This window comes from Carcharodon carcharias, chromosome 20 (assembly GCF_017639515.1).
Source record: "Carcharodon carcharias isolate sCarCar2 chromosome 20, sCarCar2.pri, whole genome shotgun sequence".
Classification (NCBI taxonomy): domain Eukaryota; kingdom Metazoa; phylum Chordata; class Chondrichthyes; order Lamniformes; family Lamnidae; genus Carcharodon; species Carcharodon carcharias.
Genome location: NC_054486.1, coordinates 87,742,094 through 87,765,943, shown reverse-complemented (window position 1 = coordinate 87,765,943; position 23,850 = coordinate 87,742,094). Strand labels below are relative to the sequence as shown.

The 23,850-nt window shown below is 40.7% G+C and overlaps 1 protein-coding gene across 1 annotated transcript; it reads right to left on the bottom strand.

Moving 5' to 3' along the window:
- Positions 1 to 973: 973 nt before the first annotated feature.
- Positions 974 to 14,684, bottom strand: chga (chromogranin A). Its single transcript, XM_041215012.1, has 7 exons — positions 14,613 to 14,684; positions 14,195 to 14,241; positions 13,985 to 14,078; positions 13,590 to 13,658; positions 12,304 to 12,381; positions 10,850 to 11,826; positions 974 to 1,451 (listed from the first exon to the last, which is right to left on the bottom strand). The coding sequence occupies exons 1-7, from the start codon at positions 14,656 to 14,658 to the stop codon at positions 1,368 to 1,370; spliced, it is 1,395 nt and encodes a 464-aa protein (XP_041070946.1). The 5' UTR covers positions 14,659 to 14,684; the 3' UTR covers positions 974 to 1,367.
- Positions 14,685 to 23,850: the final 9,166 nt, after the last annotated feature.

The window sequence follows — 23,850 nt, the reverse complement described above, 5'->3', positions numbered from 1 at the left end:
CAAAAAAGCAGATTTTTTCTGAAGTTTGGACTTTCACAGCAGAGTGGAAGAGTTATAGGTGATGTGGTATGTCTTTATTGAAGCTACAGCAGTTTGCCTTGGGTAATATTACTGGATTTTTTAAAGCAAAACATCCACAAGGGAGTGTTGCCTAGAAGGTGCTTACTTGTGGGTCTGACCAAGTGAGAGTATTTTGGAGGGAATGTTTTGTAAGACTTAGGGCAGAATTTCCTGCCTGTCGGGCGGATGGGCCCGACCCAATCTCCGGTGGGTGGGGAGCCAATCCCTGCCAGCGAAGTGGGCCACACCGCCATTTTATGTGGGCAGCTCAATTAAGGCCCACCCATTGTGTCGTCCGGCAGGAAGCGCTATGCACTTCCTGTGCGGGCAGGGGGGATTTATTAAGATGTTTAAAACCCTGCATGAAACCTCATTCCGCCGCTGGATGAGGTTTCATGTTTTCTCTATTTGCCGCCGGGGCTCCTGGCCTGCCCTGACCTTCCACCCGAGGTCATCCTGCATCATTTTACACATCAGCGAGCAGGCCCTGACCCTGCTTGCCAACAGCAAAATTCTGCCCTAAGTTTAATTGTGTACCTGTAATCTTGTGTGCTTAAGTTTTCTTTTATGCTTGTTAATAAAACTTTTGGGATTTTAAAAATTAAAAGTAAAAGTGTAACTGGACTTCTCACTGCTGAAATCACTACATCCCCTTCTCGTTTTCAGAATTAGAAAAAGGGTACGGCCCATAAACCAAGTTTCCCTTGGTGATTTCGTTTGCAAGGCATTTAACATCAGCTGTGGTCATAACATTATAAAGCCAATTATTTTTTAAGCCACATCTCTTGTCCTGCCACTTTTCAAGATTTGTGTAGACGGAGACCAAGGTTCCTCTACTCATCTACACTTTTTTCAAAATCTCTACTTTAATCTCTTTTTTAAATGAGGACGAGAGGAATAAAGAAAAGACCATGGGGTAAAAGTGGTTTTATTTTAATTACATAAATTGTGTATCGAATATACAATACAATTAGTCTGCCTTGGTACAAACTTTCACCAAGTACAATAATATTTTAACTTGAGTTTCACTTCTTCCTTAGGGTATTCTAAAAAGCCATAGAATTTTTAAACCATAAAGTAAAATATTGCAAACGGATTTAGCTATTGTAGAAAAAAAAAGTATGCAATGGGAGGATTAAATGATGCAACATGATTAAGTAAGCAAGCGTTTACCAGCACCTCAGAAAGAAAAACAGAAGTAGACCCCTAGAAAGCACTGATGATTTTGATGCACAAGCTAAAATATTACTTATCAAACAAAGGTGCTGATAGTTGCTGCATTATTACTGAGTTTTGTAGCACTGGATTTAACTTCTGAGCATTTGATGTAACCTCCGTGCCATGGCTTCCAGCTCACTTTCAATTGCTTCAAGATTCTCCATTTCCTGCTCCTGAGAAAATATTAGACATGCCTAAATGTTAGTTATTCCTGAGAGGGTAATTTCTAGATGATTGCTGAACAATCGTTTCACAGATGGAAAAGGATGACTTGGAATAATATGGCACCTTTCATGACCTTCCTTCCCCACCCAAGGCCCAAACAGGCTTACCTGCTGGGCTTCCCATCCATTGCCAATCTGGCTGGGTGGACAGTGGCCACTTTAGGGATTCAGTTAGCATGAAAGTAGGCTTTGCCTGCAGTCCATTATATCGCAGCTAGGCTGGGGGCCATCGGATAGGCGGCGGGGAAGGCAACCCAAGAATTTTGCGGGCCCCTCCATCTGCTAAACCACCCGCAGGGGACTGTAAAATTACGGCCATAGTAACAGAAGTGGGACATTTCTGAAACTGGCTCCACAAAGCCACTTCAGCATTGGTGCAAAGCTGAAAGTCTTTTCCATCAACACAAAACTGGCATCAATAATTGGGCTGTATCCTTAAAATCAGGTTCTGCAAGCACATGTTCTGGCTGCCTGAAATTATCCTGCAACTATGTAGGAGTAGTTGAGTGGTAAAATTGAATGGCAAATTCCACCTGAACAATTTACAATGGTAACTGATGATGGGAAAATTTTTGTGATCAAAAATTGTGACAGCAGAAAATTAGGCTTATGGACAGGAAGTGCATACCCTATGCAAAATTCTTAATCATATATAAATATCTATAGAGCTTTTTCTTAGAAATTTCAATACTATCTACTTGATAAAGTTTGAAAAATCATCTGTTCTGATAAATCATTCATACATTCTGATCTAATTTGATGCAATAACAGTTTCAGGTACTCTTTGAAACAAAATCCTTACTTCCCTTCATTATAAATCCTGAACGACCAATTATTAGCTGTAACTTACAATTGATACTCTGATGGACTCAGGACATGCTTGGAAGACTTTACATGTCAAATATATTTGAAAAAATAACAAAGTGGAGTTGATCCATGTAAGAAAAGAATGATTGATTTGTACAGCCTTAAAGCCAAATTAATACCAATTTAATCCCAAAGTGTAATGCTTTTATTTTACCTCACTTAAGGTTTTGGCAATCTATTGTACTTCTACTGGATTAAGAAACATTAGTGAAATAGGTAAACTAGGGTCAGTCTGAAAAGTACTGGTTGGCGAATATAAATATAACAACGCTTGATTGAAAAAACACTAATGAAAGTTGAAATTCTATCTCAACTGTTTCCATTGATTAACTTTGACTGGCTTCTATTCAAATTCTCTGGTTTTTATTAAGTTGCTTAAGAAAAATGTTTCTCCACGAGTTGAAGTTAGGATATGCCATAATCAGCAGTCTACTATGATAAATATGTTCACCCATCAGACTGACCTTAGCCCCCATAATTTTATTTTCTCTGCCTCATGCATACAATATATGTTAGCTCTTCAAATATTTTGTCTCACATCAGTCCAATAGAACAAATTACATTCACCATTATTAAGAATCACAATGAACTAAGGGTTGACACTGCATTATCTTGTAAACCACTGCCACTTTGGACATATTATCCACAAGCAATAGAATCATGTAAGTATGTATAGAGGTACAGCTATTGGAAATGTCTCATAATAGAGTGGAAGCACATAATTGAACCTATCTCTTTCAAGGGTTTTTGAATGGATTTGCAAAGAGCTACAGTCCATAGAAGGTCAAAGGAAGAGAAACTTTACATATTTGCTCCATGCTGAGATAAAATCTGAAACAAAAGATTCCAAGTTGACGGAAAACAAAATTAGCCACTGGTCCTATCAGCTAAAAGAATTTTTTCCTCATTTTTATTACAAATAAACTGGGGAGTGAAATACTTCCCACCCTCTCAACCTCTCTCCATGATACCCTCTTTTGTCATTACCCTACAGTTTCTGGAGTTAAGTTTACAATAATATTTACCTGGGTCTTCCTCTAAGTATACCTTCACAGAAGAGGGATGACTGATACAATTTCAATGCTCAGGTTCAGTGGTTTTTATTTTAAAATTATGTATCCACTCCCCAGTCTCCCCCTCTCCCCTTCTTTTGAGGGTGCCATTCAATCCCAGTCCTCCACTTAACCCTGCTCTCAGCTTCGAATGGGACTTCACTAAACAAAACAATACGGTACCCAAAAGCAATGTCATAGGACATCAGCAGTGGATGTATAACTTTTTGATAATCAAGATTTTAAAAAATGAAATAGGGTTAGCTAGTGGAGCATTGGTGATCTGTGCGACAAAGGAGGACTTTGGGGGATGGGGCCAAGTCCAACCTTTTCAATGCTGCCATCTGTACAATGAACTCTGAATCTCAGCTGGACCATTGAATAGGGGGAATGAGTAGAAACATGGGTGAGGAATACAGGTTAACCCTCAGCAGCCTCACAATGTGGGCCAAATGGGACACATTGACAAAGTGTATTGAATATAAGTTCTGTTGATGTATTTGTATAAAGGTATAGCTGAGGAAGTGAGAAAGGAAAACAAGCACTAGCCGTGTTTCAAAATCGGTGCTCATGCTTTTCTTGAATCTTCAAATACATTAAATGCAATGCAATCCACTGATGTTGGAATGCAATTCATTTAGCCATTTACAAATAATTGAATTCAAATTCAACTCTAGTGTTGTTGTAAAGTGGTTTGGTTTAGCACCAAAGCTATAGTTACAGTGTTAATGCAGATAACAACTGGGGATTCGGGGCTCAACGTGACAACAGAACAAAGTGAAATGAGTTGGTAGTTCCATTCCACTTTGCTTCAGAGGCACTTGAAGCCACGATGCTAGCTTTACATTTCACAAGTTCAGCATTGATGCAAAGCTGAAAGTGTTTTCCATCAACACAAAACTGGCAGCGTTAATTGGATTGTATCCTTAATCGTACATTTAAAATCATATTCTGCATGCACACATTCTGCCTCCCTGAAGTTGTGCCTTTTGCTCTTGGACTTGCATTGCTGATGTACTTTGCTGTATCACCTCACTGCATTCAACTTGCCACATTTATGAAGCAAGTGAGGCTGAAAATAATGAAATTACAATGTTTTTAATAGAGACATGTATTTATCACATGCCTGAATGCCTATTTTATGAATAAAATACATATTTTGTTGTGGTGGTTTATGGAAAATACACTTGATATGAACTCACCACCATTTGTTAAGCTGGAATTGTAACAAGCAATGGTTTATGTAAATCTTTGTCCTCAGTGTGTATGCTCTCTTTCTAGTATGTGTGCTTTCTGGAAACTATCAGGGTAAAAAGCACCTCCAGTGAGTCAACTCTGTTATTCAGTAAGCGTCTAAACTATACAGATCAGAAAGGTGCCTGGTTCAATCTTTGACCTCTGGGGCTAGCTGATCACAGTCAGGTTAGTGGTATGGGGCACTACAATTGGCCTTGATGATAACTTCCGCTCCTGATTACTATCCAGGAGCCCATGTTAGACCTGCCCATTTGTGGACACCAACTGAAGACCATATCAGCCTGGTTGCATTGCTTCCATGAAAAAATAGCCCAGTGTAGTGCAACCTTCCTTCAGGAGGACTTAACACCCAGGAGGGGACAGAACTTGGACAAAATATAGATGCATATATATAATAGTGATGTTGGCTTTTTACGCATCCCCCATGTTCAATGCTCCAACATTGGCAGCCATGATTTCAGCTGCCTTGGCACTAAGCTTTAGGATTTCCTACTTAAACCCACCTCTCTCACTGACTTTAAGGCATTCTTTAAAACTTACCTCTTTATTCGTGCTTCCAGGCCTAATATTTCTTTATGTGGCTGTATGTTGCATTTTGTTTGATAATGTTCCTGTGACGTTTTTGGTATGTTTTACTATGTCAACAGTTCAGGTTTAATCCTTATAGTGGCTGCAGTAGTTCACGGAGGGCTACCTCATTGCCTTACCCCACACTAATGGAGTGGTGCCCCTCAAATGGAGAGAGGTTCTTTTAGTCCTTTGTGGACTATGACCAATTATCTAATCTTACTATTCTAAAGGCGATTTATAAATGCAAGCTGTTATTGATAAGTATGACCAAGTGTGTGGCCATCAACAATCGGCCCCTACGATTGTCATTATCAGTTTCACTTGTGCAGGTACATCTCAAATTATGCCATTGGCCTTGATATAATTACTATGCTCTGAAATTTAAAGAAAAACTGTGTTGACACCCATGTAAAGCTCATCTCATGATTCTGTGTGCATATTTTAATCTTCTACAACTTCTACCCATCACCTGTATTCCTGACGCTAAGCCTACTGATGTCATAATTTCTCTTCAATTTCTTTGTGTGGATCTGTGGGTTGTCCAACATCATTGTTGCCATGTGACATGGAGTGACCTATTATTACCTTAAGGGTGAGTGGCAATAAGATATCGACTTCAGTAAGCCTTCACAGGTAAACAAAACTAAATTGACAGCCTTGGTAGCACTGAATGTTCTAGCTTTTCTGTCATTATAGATGTATTTGAACCCCTTCACTCTTTGATGCTGATGGTTACTGTATTTAGAAATGGCTTAACTAATACTTAATAAATTAGCTATATTTTTAGATTAATAACCCAAACAATATGTACAGGGTGAAGTGACCCACTTTAGCTAGTCAATTCGTATGTAATTTTTAAAAATAACTGCTAATTTCTATTACAAATGAATGCATGGTAGATGGTAATCAAATATTTCTACTAAATGGAGAAATGACCTTCCCATTATAATCTAAAACATTTGCAATATTAAGACTTTGAATAAAAGAAAATTATGGTGGCCACCTTAATTTTTATAATTTTTGTTTAGTATTTTGTGCCTGATTACACTGTATTCTTAATCTTCCTTGCCCCTTTCCACTGTACTTTTATCTATGTATTATAAATATAAGTATGCTTGGTCACATGTCATACTATTTATGGAATTCCCAATGTTAATTCTTGCCACACCACATTACACTTGTAATGATCTATGATGCCTGCATGTGTCGCCTTAATAGGATTTTCCATCTATTCATTCGACCCCTAGTCACACTATCAGTCGTAAAAGCACGTGATTCTGCAATTCCCTATTAAAAAGTTTGGGTTGAGTCTATCTGCAGTTGCGTGTCCTGTCCATTGGTTGTCATATGGAACCCCATATTTCCTATTTTCAAGTCTGATTGGTGTCCATGTTGGTAACCTTTGCAGCTAAGTGATTGCCCTCATTTAAAAGTAGCAATTATCTGCTCATTGATTTTATGCTCTACCTCCTCCCCTAATCTATAACCCTGCTCTATCTTCCCCATTGTCCACTCTCTGGCCTCCAATATTGTAATATTTCCTTGGTCTTCTTACACTTGTCACTGGCAGTCTAATCCTGCTTTACCTAAAGGCTGAATTTAATCTTGACCCACGCGTCTTCAACCCCGTTCAATACCACGGAACATCTACTGGTAATAGGAAATTGGCTGTGACACTCATTTCAGGTAATACCTTTCCTAATAGCTAGTGCTAACTTGGCAGGGGTGTGGGAACCAATATATAATATCAGAGAGGAATACCAAGGCGCACAGAATACCGGGAGAGACGGATAGCACTAAAATAAGGAATTTTTTCACTCAGAGGGTTGCGAGCCTTTAGAACTTGCTCCCTGAAGAGGTGGTGGAAACAGTCGTTGAATATTTTTAAGGCAGAAGTGGATAGATTTTTAGTAAGCAAGGGGGTGATAGATTATTGGCGGTAGGTGGGATGCAGATTTCAGGTTACTAGCAGATCTGCCATGATCTTATTAAATGGCGGAGAAGACTTGAGCTGAATGACCCACTCCTGCTCCTTGTTCACATGTTCATATAATAGTAAGTTAATAGGTGGGGTCAGAGAAAGGGAGAAAGTAATAAAGTCTAAATTATGGCGGCTGTGCATATATGTGAATGCCCGGAGTCTGGTAAATAAGATTGGTGAGCTACAGGCACAGATTGCCATGTGGAAATATGATGTGGCTGTAACTGACCTGGCTCAAAGAAGGGCAGGACTGGGTATTAAATATTCCTGGATACAAAGTGTTCAGGAAAGATAGGAAAGGAAGAAAAATGGGAGGGGTGGGGACGTTGATTAAGGAGAGCATTTCAGTACTGGAGAAAGAGGATGCCCCAGAGGGTTCAAGGACAGAATCAATCTGACTAGAGCTAAAGAACAAAAAAAGTGCAATTATGTTGCTTGGTGTAGTCTATAGGCCACCAACTAGTGGGAAGGATGTAGCAGAACAAATCTGAAAGGAAATTACAGGAAGGTGCAAACATTTTAGTCAGGGACTTTAATTATCCAAATATAGACTGGGGTAGTGGTGTAAAGGGCAAAGAGGGGCAAGAGTTCTAGAGTGTTCTCAAGAAAATTTTCTACAGCAGTATGTGCCCAGCCCAACAAGAAAGAAGGCACTGCTTGACCTGGTTTTTGGATCATGTGTCAGTAGGAGAATATTTGGAGGACAGTGATCATTGTATCATAAGGTTTAGGCTGGCTATGAAAAAGGGCAAAGAACAACCCAGAGTAAGAATAATTAACTGAAGGAAGGCCAACTTCAATGGGCTAGGAACAGATCTGGGCTGAAAAAATTGAAGCCAAAGGTTGATAGGAAAAAGGGTAGTTGAACAATGGGCTACCTTCAAATAAGAGAGAGTTTGGGCACAGTCAATGTATATCCCTTTGAAAGGGAAAGGTAGAGCAAACAAAGCCAGAGCTCCCTGGATGACAAAAGAATGACAAAAGAGATAGAGATTAAGATGAAGAAGAAAAAGTGTGATTATGACAGATGTCAGATAGAAAATGCATTTGAGAACCAGGCTGAATATAGAAGGTTCAGAGGGGAAATGAAAAAAAGCAAAAAAGAGAAGCAAAATGGGAGTATGAAAAGAGACTGGCAGCCAAGATAAAAGGGAATCCCAAAGTTTTCTATAGGCATATAGATAGTAAAAGGGTGGTAAAGGGAAGAGTAGGACTGATTAGGGACCAAAAAGGGGATTTATGCATAGAGGCAGAGGGCATAGCTGGGGTCTTAAATGAATACTTTGCATCTGTCTTTACGGAGGAAGAAGATGCTACCCAGGCCATGGTGAAAGAGGAGATACTTCAGACACTAGAAGGGTTTAAAATTGATGAGGATGTTTTTAGATAGGCTGTCTGTACTTAAAGTTAATAAGGCACCAGGGCTGGATGAGTTGCATTCAAAGATACTGAGTGAAGTGAATGTGGAAATTGCGGAGGCACTGACCATAATTTTTCAGTCTTCCCTACACTTGGGTGGTGCCAGAGGATGGGAGAATTGCAAACGTTACACCCTTGTTCAAAAACAGTGTAAAGATTAGACCAGCAACTACAGGCCAGTTAGTTTAACTTCAGTGGTGGGGAAACTTCTAGAAACAATAATCTGGGACAAAATGAATAGTCACATGGACAAATGCAGGTTAATTAAGGAAAGCTAGCATGGATTTCTTAAGGGAAAATCATGTTTAACTAACTTGTTGGAGTTTTTTGAAGAGGTAGCAGAGAGGGTTGATGAGGTCCATGCTGTTGATGTAGCATAAATGGACTTCCAAAAGGCATTTGATACAGTACTACACAACAGATTTGTGAGCATGTTTATAGCTCATGGAATAAAAGGCATATTAGCAACATGGATATGGAATTGACTGAGTGGCTAATGGATGTTTTTTGGGCTGGAGGAAGGTTTGTTGTGGAGTTCCCCAGGGGGTCAGTGTTGGGACCCTTGCTTTTCCTGATGTAATTAATGACCTAGACCTTGGTGTATAGAGCACAATTTCAAAGTTTGTGGATGATACAAAGCTTGGAAGCATTGTCAACTGTGAGGAGGATAGAGTGTAGAACTTCAAAATGACATACACAAGTTGGTGGAATATGCAGACAAGTGGCAAATCACTGGTAGCCAATATAAAAGGGAATCACAAAGTCTCCTATAGGCATATAAATAGTAAAAGAGTGGTAAAATGAGGAGTAAGGCTGATTATGGACCAAAAAGAGGAATTACACATGGAGGCAGAGAGTGTATCTGAGGTATTAAATTAATACTTTGCGGCTGTCTTTATTAAGGAAGAAGATGGAACAAGTGGAAGTTTAATGCAGAGAAGTGTGAAGTGATTCATCTTGTAGGAAGAACATGGAGAGACATTATAAAATAAAGGGTACAATTCTAAAGGAGGTGCAAGAACAGAGGGACCTTCGTGCCTGAGCGCATAAGTCACTGAAGGTGGCAGAACAGTCTGACAGAGTGGTTAATAAAGCATAGAGTATCTTAGGATTTATTAATAGGGGCATAGAGTACAAGAGCAAGGAGGTTATGTTGAATTTGTACAAGACACCAGTTCGGCCTTGGTTGGAGTATTGCGTCCAGTTCTGGGAGCTGCACTCCAGAAAGGATGGGAAAGCATTGAAGGGAGTGCAGAAAAGATTCAAGAGAATGGTTCTAGGAATGAGGAACTTTATTATGCAGATAGATTGGAGAAGCTAGGACTGTTTTCCTTGGAGAAAAGAAGGCTGAGAGGAGATTTGCTAGAGGTATTCAAAATCATGAGGGGTTTGGACAGGGCAGATAAAGGATAAATTGTTCTCACTCATGAAAGGATCAAGAATGAGAAAGCACAGATTTAAAGTAATTAGCAAAAGAAGCAAAGTTAAGGTCTAGAATGCACTGCCTGAGAGTGTGGTGGAGGCAGGTTCAATCAAAGCATTCAGAAGGGAATTAGACTGCTATTTGAAAAGGAAAAATATACAGGGTTACGGGGCAAAGGCAGGAGAATGACACTAAGTGAATTGCTCATTTGGGGAGCTGGTGCAGACAATATGGGCTGAATGGCCTCCTCCTGCACTGTAATGATTCTGTGATTTACCTGTCACATATTTTGTCCCTAACACTACTTTTAATATAAAACACCAATCACCATTTGGAGAATGCACTGGCAGAGCAGTTCAATCATCCATTACAAACCTGGATGGTTTCCACTTCCATTGATTTCCAAAATTACAATCATTGCTGCTGACTAGGCAATGTCACATGAACCCTGCTAATAAAGATCTATACAGGTGGACATGTCTTGCACAGTCTGTCTTGCTTCAAAGCATCAAAATGAAAGATAGTCATTGCTTTGGTTTTTCTGACGTTGACGATCTGGCTTCTTCCCAAGGGCAGAGATTGGGAACTTACAAGTAATTGCAAGTCTACAGAAGAACCCCATATCACCCCACCCTAAAGGGAGCAGTGGCTTACAGAAACAAACTTAATACGAGATAACACCACTTTAGCAGCTCACTATCATGACCATGATTCAGATCACCACAAATGGAAAACACCACGGTAGATCAAGTTAAAGTAAACTTAAAATGAGACAAACCTCATTTTTCCTATTGGCACTTCCTTCCTCTTCTTTCTCTTTCTTATCTTCCATTTCAAGCCTTTTTCGCACCAAGTATGATGGAATGGGTTTCTTCTTCCCTTTCTGCCTAATATCTTCCTCAGAGTGAGATCTCCTGTTTCCCAATGATAATTGGAAATGACTCAACTTGTTGCGTGGTTTGGGATTTCCAGGTCCAGTAGATTTACCTTTTCCATCTAACACACCTCTGTCTTCATCACTCATTTCTTCACTTTTTTTCGAGTTTCGCTCTGGGACCAGTTCACCCGTCTTCTTCCATTTTTTTGTCTCCTTCCACTCTTCTTCAGATAAGCCGTCATTTTCATCACTGATATTTGAGTATTCATCCTCTTCTATATCTTCATCCTTTGAATTCCGGTGGCTCATGTTGTTCTCATTGGTCACTATTTCTTCCTCTGAGACCGTCCCATCCCTCTCCACCTCTGAAAGCTCATTGTCTGCACTTTGGTTTCTGTCCACTTCCTTGGTTTCTCCATCTTCTTGTGAAGGCTCTTCATCATTAGCTAGCTCTTCTTTATTACTGTCATTGTAATCACTCTGGCCTTCTTCCTCACCCTCTTCCTCACTCTCTTTGATTTGATCTTCATCCACTTCCTCTTCATTGGTATACGCACCTTCACTTTGCTCACTTTCCTCTGGACTATGCACCTCACTTAGGCTCTGATCCTGGGACTGCTCCACAACAGACTCATCTTCAGAGGAGCCATTCTTCATTGGCTCATCTCTTATTGCATCTTCCTTTTCTGTTCCCATTTCTCTACTGTCAGTTGCAGCACTGTTTGAATCTGTAGTTTTATCCTTCGTGGTCAGAAAGCTGTATCCATTCACATTTGGCTGTGTCCCCTCTATGCTGTCCTGATGCTGGTTGTCCTTTATTTCCAAGATCTCAGCAGATGATCCTTGCTGTTCCTCTGTGGGATTCTCATGTGATTTATCTGCAGAGAATCAATACAATGAGTGAACTTTCAAGAATTCATTTTAATTAATTGCTTTTACTCAGCTGTCATAATAACACTCTGGGACAAGCCTGTCTTGTCCAAACACTATGATTCCTAAGGGTAACAAAGACAAAACCTCGCTATTTATCACTTAACATTATCACATTAAATGAATGCTACTTCCATTTTCTAAAAATGACACAGAGCTATCTATACATAGTAACTGTGCAAATCAGGAAATCACTGATATCACTTTCAAGCAATGTAATCTATTTTAAACAGTCTCTGCTATCCTCAGTGATCAGATATTTGTAAACTAAAATTACTGTAGCCTGCAACTAGATTCTGGCAATGCGCCACAAATATTATTTAAGCAATGTTACATTATTCCAAATAAATATATGGTCTGCATCTGAATTACACTGAGACTCTGCAATGTGCACCAAGGATTAGGTGGGATACTTCTACACTAACCTGCTGATGATATCTTTTTGTCAAGGTGACTCTTGAAATCATTGCTCTGCTTTTTTTGTTGCACTTTCTCATTGGCCCCTGCACCAAAATTTAAAAGAAAATGTGTTACTGGAACAAAGTACCGAACTATACAATCCGATCCAGAGCTAGTTGGATTTTTCTTTGGGGGGGGCGGGGGGCTGCATTGTGGGGATGATTGAGAGTATTTTTTTGGCATGACCTTTCTCAGATGTTCCCATTTTACTGTGCCCTTGATGATATCAGATTCTAATATTTTGTGCTCACCTTGAGGATGGTATTACTTGTGCCTTATGTTCTCAGTTAATATAGCAAATCACAGTAACCTAAGAAGGTCCTCTATTATTATCAGTTTTCATGGAGATGTCTTTATAATTGCCTAGGTACAATCTTCCTTACATCATTAGATTGTCATCTGTGTGTTTAATTGTGCTAACTGCGTTGTGAAGTATGGACTACTAAACTAATGTGCATGGCAAAAGCTGGGTAATTTGTTCAACTTTTCAAACATTGGTAGTTATTTTGAAATATTGACCTAGTTTGTTAAAGTTAATCCTGTAAACCAGTACCCCAGCAGATAGAATGGTCCTGGCTGAAGTTGCAGCAGTGATAAAAGGCACTGTTTTAGCTGCTAAGACTCCAGTGACTCTGCCAAAATATCTTTAAGCTTTCTGCCTTTGGGCTAAGCATGATTTGTCCTTAAGGAGAGTATGTGCACTCAATATTGGGTGAACAAAACCCTTACAGACGTTTACAGATTCTTCAGTGGCTTGTTTGGGGATTTCTAAATATACTGACAGGTTCTCTCTTTTATGCTAGAAATCTAGCAGACAAAAAAATACTTCTTCAAAGCTAACCTCTAACCCACTATTGCAGTTTACCCAGTGCTTTATTGAATCCTGATTTCATTAGAGTCGAATGCATATCTGGGTCAAGTTTGATTTGAAGTGTGTAATGTTCACTGGAAGTATCTCCAGAAAGGGATGGCAGCAGTCATTGCGACTTTTAATTAAAAACTCTCAACGTGAGTTATTACATGAAGGTAACGTCTATATGGGAAGCCACAGCTACAAAATTGTTTTTTCCTCCCAATCATTTTAGGGGCAGAAAATATGCAGAGTATATAGAGAAAGTAGGTACTGCACAGGGGTTGTTAGATTGGCATTTAGTGTGTTACAGTCTGCAAGTCTGGCATTATTTCAGACTCAGTCTAAGACATTACACATCTCCTGGTTTACGGTTACACAAATGCAGATACTGAGCAGTACCTTCAGCTGCAAGTTCTTGTAATTCTCGCAGCAGATTCTGATGTCGAAGTACAGAGATTATTCTCTCATCTGCAAAGAGCACAGAATGGGAAAGCTAATCAACTTTAAAATCCAAGAATGCGACCGCTTGACTTAGTTTGGGTTTCGAGTGAGCAAAGAGCTGTAGATTTCAATCAGTTAAACTGTAAATAGCTTTAGAAAAAGATTTACACTAGTAAAGCTTAAATGGATTTCGATTTCATAACGATCAATCGATTTACAGAAGAAGAAATAGTTTTCTTTTTGAAAGCAAAACATTTTGGAAAGTGATGTTCGAGCTGTATACGAAGTGGATTTCATGATGAACTTAACGATGAAAGGGTGATCGAGAATGAGATGTGATGAAATCAGCCTACCTCCCCTGAGAACATCCATGCATTGTTGGCTGATTGGCAAAGGGCTGGGTTTAGACAGTGTGTCGGCGATGACCTCTACAACACATTTCATCACCTAGACAGCAAAAAGCAAGTCTCTGTTAGTGTTGTTTGGGGATAAGTTTCCCCCCTAGGGAAAGACGTCCAAGGTCAAAAAGAGGTCAAACAACAACCGCACGGGGACTACCTTACCTTGGCGTCGGCTTTCGATTGCTCAATGGCCACAGGAGACGAGAAAGCTGTAATAGAAAGAAAAACAACGGGAAATGTCCATTCGAGAGGAATTTCAGAACCTGCCTGCAGGAGCGACCAGATCAAGAATTGGAGTTTCGAAAGAGCGAAATAAACATTTAATTTCACCATGCAACGGCATCATATTATTACTAGAAGAATTAACCATCTGGAAGTCGTTGACTACAAAGAGAGTACATTGAGCGAGCAGGAAACGATCGGCAGCTCCTCGTCTCTCAATCCTCCTCTGTCCTTGGTGCTGAAAGGGTCATACCCGCCTCTCCATAACTCGGGTTTCTAACCACTCATTTTCTTCAAAAAAAAATTAAATCACTGGAAATCTAGTTTATCCAGAAAGGAAACAGCTAAACGTTCTTACCTTGAATCGCAAGTAAAAGGAAAGTGAAAAATCCCAATGCTATCATTTTTTTTCCCTTGCAGGACGTGAATATACTCAAGAGATGCAACTAAGTCCCCAGCCCGTGTTTTCTCGTAAAGTACCCCCTGACCTTCAAGAATTTTTTTAAAAAAGGTAAAAGACACGAGAATCCGATGCGATGAGTTGGGGACTGGAGACTGAAGGACTGGTTATGCTGAGCTGCCTGTCTGCTGCAGGACTCTGCGAACAGCATGAATTGCAGCATCAACTCCAGCTTTAAATCCCAGCAGCCGGATGTGACATCGAACAGAATCAACTGAAATCCCAGCAGCGTCTAAGCCAAGAGCCAATCCAGGTGAGCAAAACTGCCGAGAAACCACCTAGCATCCAACGGTTCTATTCTTACCATAGCAGGCAAAAGACTTCAGGAAATCAATTCGCTTGATCTTTGCCCACTATTAAATCACACATTATGCAAGTGATAACTTTTTAGGTTAAAACAAAAGCCTACAGTTGTCTGAAGGTTCACCGTAATCAAACAAAATGCCCACTCTATCCGGAGCATCCTGAGGCCAAAAGCTTTAAGTGTAAAATACAAGCTTTCAACACTTGGAGGCTTAGCTGTGCATTTCCGTACCAGCCTTAAAATGGAATATCGTATTTTATTTACAGAATAGTGTTTTCTATGTTTTTGTAGTGACTTTTGAGTATTCCAAATCTTCCCCCCCTCAAAAAAAAATCATTGCAGTTTTTAAAGTCCATTGTTATGCAAAATGTTATTAAGAAGAAATATTTGCATTTATATAGTGGCTTTGACAACCACCGGTATCTTAACGCGCTTTACAGCCAATGGATTACTTATGAAGTGCATTGTTGTAATGTATGAAATACGGCTGCCACAGCAAGCCCCCACTCACAGCAATGTGGTGATGATCAGATCATTTGCTTTTGTGATATTGATTGGCGAGGACACCTGGAATGATGCCTCTTCTCTTTGAAATACATCCACTTGAGAGGGCAGACAGGGCCTCGATTTAATATCCCATTTGAAAATAAGACCTCGGACAGTGCATCACTTCATCAGTAGTGCAGTTGAGTGTTAGCTGTGATTTTGGTACTCAAATCCTTGATTGGGATTTGAACCCACAATCTTAAAAAAAATCCCTTTGTACAACACAGACTTAAGATTCTGGCACCAGGACAACAGGCTGTTCATTGTAGCAGGACTGGCAATGGACAAGTTCACGATTTTCACAGTAATTGTTTTGGTTTTGTAATTCTGAGTACACATGATAAATAGAGTCACTTACTATCTCAAGGCCCTCATGTGGGCTAATGGAAGAGTTACCAGAGATACTGTTAACAATGGAACCATACCCAGGTAGAAAGGGGGGGAAGGGAAAGGAGAAAATTGGAAAGAAAATAAAAAAGGGTTCCTGGATAAAATGTTAATGTTATTGTTAAGTGATCATTTATTTGATCTGATAATTGTACTATTATTTGCAACTGCTGATTAAGCAGCAAAGTGGTCAAAATTTCAGCAGTTATATAATTGTGCTCTTACAGGGCTGGAAACATTGGTAGAAGCTGGTTCCAAAAGACATTTGTATTCAGTCAGAAGGTTGAATATTGTACAAAATGCAAAATATTGTAGCTGCTCACAATGTGAAACAAGAAACTTAAAATGCTGGAAATATTCAACAGGACAAGCACCATTCATAGGCAAGGACCATACATGAAATATTCTCTTTATTCTCCCTGATCTGATCATTCAATAATATAGTTTGACCCATTCATGGAAAAGGAGCCAAGTGGCTGAACTTTGGTGTGATTCTCTGAGTGTCATTTGTAAGTTTGAAAAAAGATAGGAATTAGATCTGTGGGGAAATAAATCTCAGAGAATGAGATTAACAATGTTATATTTACCTGTCACATCTTCTGTACAACAGGAATTCAGCAGGTAGGATGCCAGGAAAGGGAACTGAGTCTCACCACTCTACCACCACCATGCTTTACCTGTTGAGACCAGACCTGTGCCTTTTAGACTGACTACACTCAATGTTGATAACTGACCATACAGTAAAAAAAAAATCAATATCCATTCTCAATATTAGAAGATGCCAACACTTCTTTGTGAACATCAGCTACACTGACAGTCAAGTAGGCACACTGATAACTATTGAATATGCTGACAACATCTTGGGATATGGGTATCCAGTAAAGATAATAAAAAAGAACAGATCCAGGTACCAGAATAACTAAATCAAGGAAAGGCTATTCTTTAATCATTGGTAAAATTTATGTCAGTTCAAATGAACTGGAATTTTCCTCATGCATTAGGAACGAGGGAACAATTTGACAACAATAACTAACTGAAGTAAAAATGCAAACAGTTTCTAACTGGAGTGGAAAATCAACTAATATCCAGAACAATATAACGCTGAATGTGTTTGAAAAATCATCCCCATAATCAAATGATTTGCCTCTGTGCATCCTCCCATGACAAGCTCAGAAATGTTGCCGCTTCCAGACAGTTGCATGATGTGCTGCCTGAATACAGGAATTTTTTATATAAATGAAATTGAGGCAGTTAAGATGCCAGCTTCTTTAGAGAATTGAACAATAATAGAGTTGCTGCAAAAAAACACTTGCCCCAATAATGGTTTATGAGATTCTTTACTTTTCTGACATTAGTATAAATGATATGTTCCATGGATCTTCCACATGTGTTAGAGAACTTTCACATGGTGCCCACATTGCGTTCTGATTTTCTCTGTAGGGAAGGAACTCAAGAACTTGTTCTTGGTGACAGTTAAAAGTTTTTCATCAGACCGAGGAGTACCTTGGAGAGAACATAAATAAATGTGGAAGAAGAATAAGCTATTCGATAATTCAACTAATTCAGGGAAATTTGCGATACTTCGTAGTCTAAATGATATGCAGCCATATAATTTAATTTGGGCTTAATGTGTCCTCAATGCACCTGCTGGACAGAAAACTGGGGCAAAACCTGGTCCTGCCTGGATTCCTCCATGTAGTGCGATAGCTGGAAAATTTTGGTGAGGATCAGAGGGCCAATCTCCCTGAACAAGTGACCATGTCAGGGTGTGCTTTAAAAATAAAACAAACTGGATAATGTGGAATAATGTGGATTACTCCTGCTCCTATTTCTTATGTTAATTTAATGTAAGGTCAAAAAAAGGCTAATTGTGTGTTGTGCTAATAAAGTGTGTGAAAGTCTAATTTTTGCATGTAATTTTGAATTTAATTATTGACTACCACAATTTGAACTTGCCTGAAGACATAGAAATGGACACACAAGTGCTGATTCAAAGCATTTTTTGTGGAGAAGTATATGTTGGCTTCAAGCACTCATTTCCACTGAAGATGTGGAATATGCTGGATGACATATAAAGGTACATTTCAGGATGGCTCAAGGACAGAAAGAGAAGGCACAAAGGTTCTTAGGAGCTGCACTGGACATTTTGAGGAGGAGGGGGATGGTCTGTATCACCAGGGTGGGAGGTGGGGGGGGTGGGTAGGAGTTCCTCTTGCCCTTCTAATCCTCTCCCCTGCTTCAGATAATGCTTCACTGCCTGGCCTCATGTCTTTCTCCCATTCCTCATCTAGAGGAAGGGGACACCCCAGCAAGATGCTCATGACCAAGTGCTCCCTTTCTCCTGGTGACCCCTACAAGGTGTCTAATAAGGTAGAGTAGCAGAGAACTTGCCATACTCTTTTTTTTTGGTGAAGGCCTCTGAGAATTTTTGGAATAAATCTAGATAGAATGTTGGTGAAGCCTTGACCACCTGTTCTGGAATGTTTCTCAATGTGTTTCGAAAGTCCCCTTGAAATCTCTAGTAGCAAGTGAAAAGTAAAATGTGAGTATACCTTAAGTAACACCCAATCCTTAACAATGACTTATTTACTGTCAGTCAGCTGGGTACTGTTAGGAGAGGGCCTAAGGTCAAGCGTTAGCCACCAACATACCATGCAGCTTCATCAATGAGCACTAGCATTGCTAGCACAGACTTTAAATCCATTGTGAAGATGGTGTCTGCTGCATTTGTCCTTCTAGGTGGTAGAGGTTGTGGGTTTGGAACCATGTGCTGCACACATACAGATGTGCAAACACAGACATGCACACAGATATATACACACACACACATATGTAGAGATGCATGTCCACCAATGCACTTGGGTAAACCTGTACGCAGCTGCAAAGGCATGCACCAACATATGTAGATGTATTAACATACCTAGATATACTCATGCAAACATACAGAAAGGCTTCAATATGAAACCAATATGAATATAATAATTTTGAAAATATGTAGTATTTGTATCTGTGTGTTCATCTATCTTTGTGTTTGTGCTCCTTTGGGTACATGCTTGTGCATATGTGAAAAAAGTTTTCTTGAATTATGAACAATGATCTGAGCGGATTACTGGTCACAGGCCTGAAACATTAACACTGCTGCTCTCTTCAGAGATGCTGCAAACCCTACTGAGTATTTCCAGCATTTTCTGTTTTCATTTCAGCATCTGCAGTATTTTGCCTTTGTCTAGCTTTTGATCTTGCTTTACACAAAGTAGTAAAGGGAATTGAACTAAATGTTCCTTCTGTTCATAATGGTTGGAAAATCCATGTGAGTATTCCAAAATTTGGTCTTCCAGATGTGAAGATCCACTTTGCATATTTAAAGCTGAGTGCCAATGAGCTCTGATATTGATAGTTACAGTTTTGGGACTGGGAATTAGGTTTTTTTTAATAAACATGAGTTGCATTAATATTGCCTGTCAATATCAGCCCTTGTAGCCTGCCAGTAATTGCCAGGAAGTACAGTACACTTTATTTCAGGAAATAAGTGAATTTTACTGATAGGCATAATTTTGACTTGCGTGATTGGGTGAAATGGATGATAGCAACGAATCAGTTATATCATGAGAAATGTATAACAAGCTGCTGATTCACTAGCTCCAGTTTTACACTTTTGTGCAAAGTCAGAATTATGCCCCCCAATAAGGCTGCAACTTCTGAGCTCCCCAGTGTCGGATTTGGGAGGGTACCCTAAAGATGTGCTGGGAAACCCCCATCAGAAGGTAAGGGTTTGCACAACAATTGCCCAGAAACTCAGACTTCCTCTGGGCAATTACCTTACATTGGGAGTCATCTGAAAATGTGATTTAAATCGCAAAGTTCTGATGCTTCTGATTGTGTTACATAAATAGTTTCTCAGAAAAAGTTAGAAGAATTAAAACCTCTTCTAACTTCTGGGTAACTATTGTAAAGACACAGATCACCCCCATGGGACTCCCTCCACACCCCTGACCCCCTGTGGGACTACCCCCCACAACCCTGACCCCCCAGGGTCAGTCCCATTCCCCAACCCCTGACTCTCCATGGGATTCCCCACAACCTGACCCGACTGAATCCCCACCCTTCCGACCTGACCAGACACCCATCCCCTTCCCAAAGGCCCTACCCCATTCCTGACCTGACTGGACCTCACTTCTGACCTCCAACACCCCTGCCAGCCTCTCTCGATATCTGACCCCCCCATCTCCCTCCGATGTCTGACCCCCCCCTGTTGTCCAATCTCCCTCAACCCACTCTGATGTCTGATCTCCCCACACCCCAATGTCTAACCCCCTCCCCCACATCCACTCCAATGTCCGAAACCCCCAACTCTGATATCCAACACCCCACATCCCCCTTCCAATGTCAGCTCCCCTTCCAGTGTCCGACTGACTCCTGCCCCTATTCCTACCCGACCTCTGATCCCCCACAACCCCCAGATCCTATCCACTTACCTTAGGCACTTACCTTCGCTCTGGGGAATGGAACCTTTAAACTTACCTGGTTTATGGCAGCTAGTGCTGTAAGAAGCTGGGTGGGGGTGTATTCTGTCCAATTCTGCCGGACTGCCACACTTGGCTTCAGAGACAGTTGCACTGCCTGGATCTCATGGCCTGAGTTAGAAGGTTGGGCAAGGCAAAAATGGAAGAAATTTCCTGTAAGTAATTAGGCATGGAGTGGCAATCTGACACTGATTGCCATTCCAAGGAAGTTATGGATTAGCACTCTGCTCCTACTTTTTTTTAACCATTAAAACTCCTCGATCCTGTCTCGCTTGATCTTCCACCTCAGGCCGGGTGAGAACTGTGCAGGGCAGTGGGTTCCCGGAGCCTTCTGTCGAGGGCTTCAGATTGGGGTGCGAGGAGGCCACACCCCCTTTTTTTACGGCACCTGGCTGCACTAAATCGGGTCGGTTTAAATGTGCAGCCACTTTCAAGCCAGGGAGAAGGTAGGTTTGTCAGGTGATTGGTTAGAACTTGGGAGAGTGGAGCGCAGTCAGACGGTCTGGGAGAGGGATCAGACAGTCTGTGGAGGGATGAGACAGTTGAGGGGGGTCAGACAGTTGGGCAGGGGGTGCAGACAGTAGGCGGGAGTTGGGGGCCAGACAGCAGATGGGTGGGGTTCGGGTGCTTGGTGGGTGGGAAAGGGTCAGATAGTCAGTGGGGGGAGGGTTGGGCAGTTGGCGGGTGGGGGGGTGAAGGTCGGGCCAGGTCGGACCTGGGGTGTATTTGATGATTGGTGGGTGGAATCCTATGGGGGGGGGGGGTTAGTCAGGGGGTGGGGAATCTCATGTAGGGTCAGTTGCGCAGGTGAGGCAGACCCATGGGTGAGGGTAGCCAACAAGTGTGGGGGTGTCCCATCGGGGGGGGGGATGCAGTCGTGGGGGTAGGTGAGTCCCACGGGGGAGCAGTCAGTGGGGCTGGTGGTGTGGGGAGTCCCCTGTGGATCAGTGTGGGTCTGTATAATTGTTCCAAGTCAGCTTCCCAAAATGGATAACCCCAACTTAGTCTGTCCCACGACAGGACAATAAATTGGTAAAAATTCCCCTTGGTAAGAAAGGATTTCTGATACATGAAAAAAACAACTATTATTTTAGTAGTCTAGTGGGAAAACAGATATGTAGACCAAACAACAGCTGTGTACAGCCAATACGGAAAACAAATCTTGGGAAGACATATCACTTCTGATTATTATTGATTAATCAATCAAAGCGCAATCACAGCCAGGTTCAGAATCCGTATGATTCTTCTTCCGTGCCAGAGCTGCTGAGCTTTTCCAGCATTTTCTGTTTTTATTTCGGATTTCCAGCACCTGCAGTATTTTGCTTTTATTTCAGAAAATTCATAGGGGCATCAAATGCACAACAGGCCAGTAAGAGAATACGAGTCTGCCCCTTTCATCAGATGTTTATTTTGAGCTTTTTTCTTTCACAGCCAGGTTAAGGTCAATGTTTACAAAGTAAGATTCATTATAGACTGACTTAAAAATCAGAAGTGAACAAAAAATAACAAAAAATAAGTGAAAACAAAATAACAAAAAATAGTGATTGTGGCTGTAGACTTACACACCCCACTCCCCATATCCAATAATATAAATCAACTATTAATGAAAGTGTTCAGAAAATCAGAAAAAGATTTTTGATGCCCCTATGAATTTTCTCGTGAAGGCCTTACAGCAATATCCTGAAGATCGATGTTTTAATTTCAGTAGACTCCAGAATATTGTACACTCCATGTTCTTCAGTATAGTGTCAAGCCAGGTACAAACTGCACCCAGAGATATCTTGGACCTTCTGGATGCCTTTTACACCAAGCTGCAATTGGTCTAAGTGTTCAGATTCCAATGCTACTGTGCACACTGAAGGAGAAGCTGCGCATGTACAAGTGTTAATCTCCCTCCTGTGTAACATAATTAAGGTTTGCCAGAAAGTGTAAATGTATAGATTATAAAAACAAAGAAAAAAGCTCAAAATAAACATCTGATGAAAGGAGCAGACTTCTATTCTCTTACTGGCCTGGTGTGCATTTCCAAAATTTCTGAAATAAAAGCAAAATACTGCAGTTGCTGGAAATCTGAAATATAAACAGAAAATGCTGGAAAAGCTCAGCAGCTATGGAACTGAAGAAGAGTCATATGGACTCAAAATGTGAACGCTGTTTCTCTCTCCATAGATGTGGCCCGACCTGCTGGGTTTTCCAGCATTTTCTGTTTTTGTTCCAGAATTTTCTGTTTTTATTTCAGAGTTCTAGCAGTTGTAGTTTTTTCTTATTTTATTGTATGCAAGTTGCTGCCTAACTGAAAGCCTGAACTGCAGTTACCAGTCTTAGATTTACTGAATATCCATTGCTAATACATTGTTATAAACAAATGATATACTTCAAAGTTAACCAGGTCCAAGGGATATGTATCAATAATGCATAATTTTAATTTATTTTGGCGGGGGTGGGGGGGGTGGGGGGTGTTGGGGGGGGGGGATGTTACTGGCTATATTTCTGCTTTTTTTTACCTGTTTCTAATTTCTCTAGTCTAAACAGTACAGCTTGGACCTAGTAGATGGCATGCTCCCAGAATTCCAACCTATTGTGCTCTTGTCTGAGCCACCTGGAAGTTCACAAGTTAGAAGCGACTTTCTACTTCCCTGAGTTTATCATTATACCAGGTGGGAAACTTACCCGGCTTCACTCAGCACCTTCTCATACTGGTACAGCTGAGATAGACGGCAGAATGTCAATAACTCATTTCCACAGGTGTATGTGGGACATCGTTGTTCTAAATTAAATTTGAAATTATGGGCACAATATTGTTGGGGGGGTTGGATGGATGGGCAACGCCCCCTCCCAGAGGCTGGCATTGGATTATTTATTTAAATACCATGGGTGGGCTGCTGATTTCAGTGCCGTCCCACCACACCATAACCCCCCACCCCCACCCTAATATTATGATGGTGAGCTCAGGAGTGGGTGGGAAGTTGTTGGGGTGCACACTTGCCCTATTTTATGTTTCCCCCCCCCCCCACCCCACTACTGTGGCAAAGTAATAGGGACATGTAAAATATATCCCTATTACATTACTTTGCCATGGTGCACTCGATTGAGAAGACATAGAGCCAGATATTACAAGAAGCAGTTTGAAAATGACCATACCCTAGATAGAAAATTTTGGACCACGCTCAGGACATTTGCAGAGATCATGGGTGAAAGTGAATAGTTTTGCTAGCGAAAGAGAAAATATTTGAGGACTGATTAAAATAGCATCTGAGATAACATGAAAAGAACAGAGCTACCCAGTATTCATTTGGAAAAGTTTAGAATTGACTGAACAGTGCTCCTAATTATTCCCATTTCCCAATACATGGCTTCCAGACATAGTGATCTTCAA